The 6,953-nt window shown below is 38.2% G+C and overlaps 1 protein-coding gene across 1 annotated transcript in view; it reads left to right on the top strand.

The window, feature by feature from the left end:
- PHLDB2 (pleckstrin homology-like domain, family B, member 2) overlaps positions 1-6,953 on the top strand; it is a 144,309-nt gene that overhangs the window by 122,043 nt on the left and 15,313 nt on the right. The window contains exon 13 of the mRNA XM_006864215.1: positions 3,054-3,261. Coding sequence (XP_006864277.1) covers positions 3,054-3,261 — 208 coding nt within the window. The remainder of the gene's footprint in view (positions 1-3,053; positions 3,262-6,953) is intronic.

The following is a 6,953-nucleotide window of genomic DNA, read 5'->3' as shown; positions in this document are numbered from 1 at the left end:
TTCTTATCAGCTGGATGCTTCACTCTCCACTCTAGTCCTGTGTGGCTATATCACTGACTCTGGGCCCAAGAGTCCCCAGGTCTTGCCACACTGCTGGCCAATCACGTTTCCACCTGGGTTCACAGGAGTCTACTAAAGCTTGTAGAGCTTAGCTCGCCGCTTCATTGGTGTTTTTCCCTCACTTCCCCTTATTGGTGATGAACGTGGTCACCAGTTAGAGCGTGTATTCCCATTGAGTCTTAGGACTAGGGTATTTCTTAATTAGAATGATATCACTGAGTATCTGGTAAATAAAGAATTGAAAAGAGACAAAATCCCCCAATAAGGTACCAGACAGTGAACTATAATAGCACAGGAAGTCCCTCACTTACAACATAGTTGAGTTACAACAAAGTCCACCTACATCCATCAGTTTTCTTTTTTCTTTTTACATCTTATCGTTAATAATATGTACTGTATATAACGGAGTCTTGGTGTGGCACTGTGGGTTAATGCGCTGGACTGCAAGGTCACTTTGAACCACAAGGTTGGTGTTTCAAGCTAACCAGCCACTCCTCAAAAACCCTACACATGCTGAAGATTGGGGTGGGGAGATAGTTAAGGAGCAGGCTTGCAGGGTATACCCTTTGGTTGGTTGATGATGCATGGAGGGGATTGTAACCATGGCAATGATACGATAGAATGAATGTAAAACTAATGTTCTCCCATGTAAACTATCATATGATTCAAAATAAAACACTAAAAAAAAAACCTATACAAAGTCACTGTGGGTTGGAACTGACTGGACAGCACATAACAACAATACTGCATCCAATATTGCAGCTTATAATTTGCTGATGTCATACTATCAATAAGTTTATATGTACTGTTTCCAACCCTCAAAGACAAATAAAGATCAGGTTTATAAACATTCTGAGAAAAAAGATTACCATAATAGATTGATTCTGAGGTCTGGAAATGTAAAGGTAGATATTTTGTAGCAAAGGTAGGGGAGGGATTAACTTTGCAGCCTAGGAGCAGAGGTCCCTGGAACCATCAAGGGAGAAGAGTGGAGAACAGAACCCTACTCAGGGAAGCAGTGACGCCAGAGATGGAGGCAGAGACACTGCTGCGGAGAAATCGAACGGCTGGGGACTTTGGACCCGGAGAGGGAAAGGTCCTGTGTGCTGATGAGGGGGGTGGGTGGGGGGCGGGCAGGCTTGTAGGGTATACCTTGTAGTTGGTGGATAATGCATAGAAGGGATTGTATCCCTGGCAAGGAAACATGATATACTATGGGATCAATGTGAAGTTAATATTCTCGCATGTAAACTGTCACATAACTCAAAGCATCCTATATGTTTAAAAACAAACAAAAAAACGATTTCCTAACTACCATTGCTTTTGTTTCTAACTTTTGCATTTCAATTACCAATAATTATCAATGCATTTTGGAAAAAAAAAAAAAAAAAAGGTTACCATAATAATAGCTGGGGGAAAAAAAAAAGAAGAGGTATTTGACTTACATTCATACTGACTTTATGATGACATCATTGGAACAGAACCTCATTGTAAGTTGGGATCTACCTGTACAAGGTAAAACCAATGACATGAGGTGCCATCTGATGAAGTACCAGAGTAGGAAAAACATCTGGTTTCATACGTTTTCATATGGTCAGTATTACCAAGTATCTGATGGCTGATTGCTGTGGTGGAAGAAGAAAGCTATATACTAAGTAACAGGAGAACTACAGCCACTAGAAGGATTGCTGATGCTGAATATTTAAAGTAAGTCTTGGAAAGTAAGGGAAATTGACAAAGCCAAAATGAAAAAAATGGACAGTTTGCATCTTAACTAGATTAAATGGGTAAAAGATGGTGTGGGATCCAAGGTTCTAAGATCTTACACCTGGAAGATTCACCTGCTGCTTTATGAGAAGATTGCCCACTCCTCAATCTGAAATATCCTGAAGGAAGTGATGGCTCTCAAATCCTGGTGTGACTTGTCACTAAGAGTCATCCTACTTTCACATGAACCCAGATGTATTTACAGGACTTGGGACCGGTAGTTTTTCTAACAATATATAATCCTCAGTTGTGTTGAGATGTAGGAATAATATGGGAAAGTGTCAGGTGAGCCCACTTGGCAAAAAAGTATTCACAAGACCAATTCTTTGAATCTCTTACTTGCATTGAGCATGATGCTGTTCCTCTGATCTTATCAGCTTCAAAATAAATTAGAAAAACAACAACAGTTGGTCTTTGTTCACCTGCAGCAACAGAGGAAGAAAGAGAGTCAGGATTAGGAGGCTATGGACAACTGCTTCTTTTGCCATGAAACCTGGAGAACTTGATGGTATCTGGGTACTGTTATTGATTCCATGGAAGAATCCTGACCAAAACGGGGAAAATTCGATACAGAATTTCGAATTCTCATGGCCTCTGGACTTTCTGAAATTATTGCCCTGAGATAATCTGTAAACCTTAAATCAAAAATATCCTTTGAATGCATCTTAGAACAATTATTTAACTTAACTGGACTCCTGGTGTGGTGCTATAGGTTCAGCACTGGACTGCGAACTACAAGTTTGGTGGTTTGAGCCCACCAGCTACTCCTTGGAAACCCTATACAGGGTTGCTATGAGTCAGATTCAATTCGATGACATTTACCAACAACAACAATAAAAAATCTCTGCCTTTAACAATGTACTCTTTTTAAGAACTTTTGATAACATGTTCTCAAAAGGTTAGATAGGCACTTTAGGAAACAGGGAGTTTATGTTAATGAGGGAGGAGCAAGTCAGAAAGGGAGGGTGAGAATGATTACACAACTCGAAGAATATAATCTTTATCATTAATGGTACGTGGAGCAACTGTTGAATTGGTGTGTATGTTTTGCTGTGTATGTTCTCAACAACAACAAAATAAATAATACTTAGGAAAAATAAATGAGACCAGGCTTACACTTGGATTCATATGCAGATATTTTTGGTTTCTGACTTGAGTCTGCTGAATTATAAGTTTCTAGGACTGTAAAATGAAGCAAACTAACATATTTATGGCTCTTTCCTTAGGATACAATCACCAACAGATGAGCGAAGGACAAAGGCAGAAATCTTCAGAATTTTACAACCGCACTGCATCTGAATCAAATGTCTACTTGAATAGTTTCCACTATCCAGATCACAGCTACAAGGATCAGGCCTTTGATTCTTTGAGCCTGGACAGCTCTGACAGCATGGAGACCAGCATTTCTGCCTGCTCCCCTGACAATATCTCTAGGTAAGATGTGTTCAAGGTTAAGGTTTATGGTGTAGAAAAGCACTTGCTGGTTTCAAAAACTGAAACCATCAAATTGAAACAGTGTATGTGTACAACCCACTTTGTCCAGACTCAGAATCTGCAATATAGGAAAAAAACTGAATGCCATGTGACTTTGAAAGTAGTTTGTATCCTGAGTGGTATGACCCAGCCATTCAGACAGCATAGTGTCCATTTCTTCCCCTTTGCTCTATTTCATTACAACAAGCCCCATTTAGAGTTCACTCCTAAACTGATTTGCCTCTGTTGACTTCAATTTTTATTTTCACTAGTTTGGGTCAAACAAAGGAATGATTTTTAACAATAGACTCAGAACCTTGCTGGAATTTTTACCCTTGTGTTTTATTAAAAAGAAGGTTTTAACTGTTCTGCATATTAAAGTTTTTGTGAGAATTCTACCACTAATTTGTGCTCATACTTTGAGAGTAGCAAAGGCCATCATATAGAATTAGGGGCAAAGGTACATCAAAAATGCAGATCTAGTCATGGAACTTCTCTTCATTAAAAGCTTAAATGATGCCCCATTTCACCTTCTGAATAAAGTCAGACTCCAGATCCTGTCATTCTAGATCCAGTTTAGCTCTCAATTCATTCTGTCTTCCTGACACACCTCACAAAACTTCCTGTTGTTTGAAAGGGTGATCAGCTCTCAGAAATCTGTGGTTTAGGTTCCTTGGAATCAGGTATTCTGTTCATTCACTTATTCTTTCATGTGCTCAGTCACCATCTAGTTCTTTGGGTCTGAGAGTCATGAAAACTGATGTTCATATGTTCCATTAGTAAATTGGACTAATTCTCATCACTCTTGTACAACTCCACACATGAAAAGATCAACAGCTGCACCTTGGATAGCTGCTCATGAGCTTTTAAGAGCCCAGATGTAGAACATTGTCTTTGTCGACTGTGGTATGTCAAGTGACCATAGTGTCACCTGAGAGAGTCATCATTCTTGGCAAATTATTTCATGCAGTCATTTTGCTGTTACTCCACACAGAACTGACCCAGTGGAGCTAGCAATCACTAGTACAGAAACCAGTCAGCACAGTCAAAAATTATGAATAGTGCTTATTTGATTGTGCTGTCAGATCACAAAAAAAGAGAAGAAGCCACATAGAAAGATCTAGTGTAAAAGAGAGAGAAAGGAAGAGACAGTTCTCCTTTTTGGAATGGTTATTCAGAAAAAAAAAAAAAAAAAAATCAAGCTATTCTAAAACAAGTTCGCACCCATCTTGAAGGTGTGACGTAATGTGGTAAAACATTAGGAAAACAGGTAATGAGGCACTAATGTTTAGAATGTCATGGGAAAATATCCTCAATTATTTGAGAATTAGTAGAAAGAGGAATAATTTTTTTAACCTGAAATTATGAATGTATTAAAAGAGGTTAACTCCGCACTTAATTTCTAGAGATAAAGTCCTGTGGTTTATATTATGTCATAAAAATTCATTTGTAGAATTATGGAATTACTCAGAGTTGTGGGTAAATTTGCCCTTTTCCTTGAGACATCAATTTTGTGACTACCAGAAATTATGTGACTCAGGCAAGGTTTTTAGCTTTATCAGCATCATTGCTTTCACTGTAAATAAACATACAGCTTAGAAGAACAGGTCTTGAGTTCTAGAAAATAGGCGATGAGCTTTCATTCTAAACTGAATTACACTAAAGTTTAATTCTGTGTTGGCTTTTAAAATGGGCTACACTGAATACCTGCAACAATAGATTCTTATTACTATTACTAGGGTTGAGTTATTGTGCCCTGACTTTGTGCCTACACTTTGAGAAAATATTGTTGGGTGTTTTCTGCAATCATTACTGAAGCAGATCACCAGGTATTTCTCCTGCAGAGCAACTAATCTGCTTCAAACTGCTAATCTTTTGGTTAGCATCTGAGACCTTAATGCTACCAGGGCTCCTTGAAAACAAAAATACTAAGGGTGTTGGTTTTTCCTTATAACTTAAATATCAACAGTTGGTGGGGGTGGAAGGCAGTTAATGTGAAGTGGAGCAAACTATGACTGAACTTGCATTTAAGAGCACTTTAACCAGAATTCCAGGTGTTTCTAATGACTTTGGAGCGCTGGTGTGGCACTGTAGGATAAGCACCAGCTGCTCCTAAGAAACCCTATACAAGGTCACTGTGAGTCAAAACCTACTTGACTGCAATTAACAACAACTAATTACTTTATTTTAGACAGAAGTTTATATTCTGCTTTCTAACATAGATAGTCAAAACCAGTGTATGGCTTTTATTCTAGGGAGTTCTTTTCAGAAGTTACAACAAGTCAAAATGATTTCAGAGGTGACAGCCAATTGTCGAAAGGACCAGATGCTGAAAATGTGAAAATGATTGAAGATGTGGTAGAGAGAAGGCTCACATTCTTCTAATACTCAAAGAGCTATGAAGTAAAGAAAGATTACATTAATATTGTTAGTAGTTAATAGTTTGAGCTGAAAACAAGAAACCTTCAAAAGAGCAAATTCATTTAAAATAAATATTCTAGGTCAGTGACTTTTTTCACTGGGTCTTGGTACACTGAAGGCCATTTTGGAAAAAGCTTCTGTGTCTTTGGAGAATTTTGTGTTGCATCACGTTCTGTTTTGTTTTGTTTTGTGTGCTTCTTCTATGAAAATATTCTTTGTTTTCTGTTCTTCCTCTCTTGGTTTTGCCTCTCCCCCAAAATGAACTGTTTAAAAAAAACTTGACTTTTAAAACGGTGTTTTCCATTGCAAATTTAAATTTTGCTCTTATTACTCAGGACTGAAGATCTATGATTTAGATTCCCTTTACCCTTGTTGAAAGTTTCATTTTCCTTTATGAGGACGTTGCTTAGTTATAAAAGAAAGTTGATGAAATACAAGAACGTGAGAGAAGTAGAAATGTGGTCAAAACTAGACATCTTTATAGCACTCATAGCCAGCAGTATTCTTACAGCAATCATGTAAGAAGTCAAACTGCCCTGTTGGAGAAGGTCCTGAAGTTGGAGAAATGGTGGAAATATTATTCCTGATCTGGATGGACTTGGGACAATCATGATAAACATCCTGTGTTATAATTAATGCATATAATGCTTATCTTTGGTGACTTCAGGCTTCCCATACATGGGAGGTGCTAGACCAAGTGGTATTTCATTCGTTGACATCTTTACATGCCATGCTGTTGACAAGCCTAAATACCTCTGCCTACATTCTTACTGCAGTTGCACATGCTTTTCAATGCAGATGCAGTTCCAACAGCAAAAAAAAAAAGATCAAATGGTGACAGTCTTGTTGAGTAAAAGTAGCTTTTAAAGGATAGCTAAAAAATAGATGTCCTTAGATTTGCAGCCTTGGAAACCCTGTACAGGGTCGCTATGAGTTGGAACTGACTCCATGGCACATAACAACAACAGGTGCCTAAAAGTTATAAAGATTTGTAGTAGTGAGTGGCAATACATGCTTTCTACCAATTTCATTTGAAAATATTTAATCCATTTGGAGTGAAAATTAAAATATTTATGAGAACATGGGGGGGGAACAGACTAGGCATAATGGGCAGAAAACTAATTAAGAATGTTGTTGTTATGTGCTGTGGAGTCGGTTCCAACTCATAGTGACCCTGTACAGGGTTTCCGAGGCTGTAAATCTTTACGGGAGCAGAAAGCCTCATCTTTCTC

Source organism: Chrysochloris asiatica, unplaced genomic scaffold, assembly GCF_000296735.1.
Source record: "Chrysochloris asiatica unplaced genomic scaffold, ChrAsi1.0 scaffold00061, whole genome shotgun sequence".
Taxonomy (NCBI): domain Eukaryota; kingdom Metazoa; phylum Chordata; class Mammalia; order Afrosoricida; family Chrysochloridae; genus Chrysochloris; species Chrysochloris asiatica.
The sequence above is the reverse complement of the archived record's forward strand: the minus strand, read 5'-3'. Positions and strand labels throughout refer to the sequence as shown.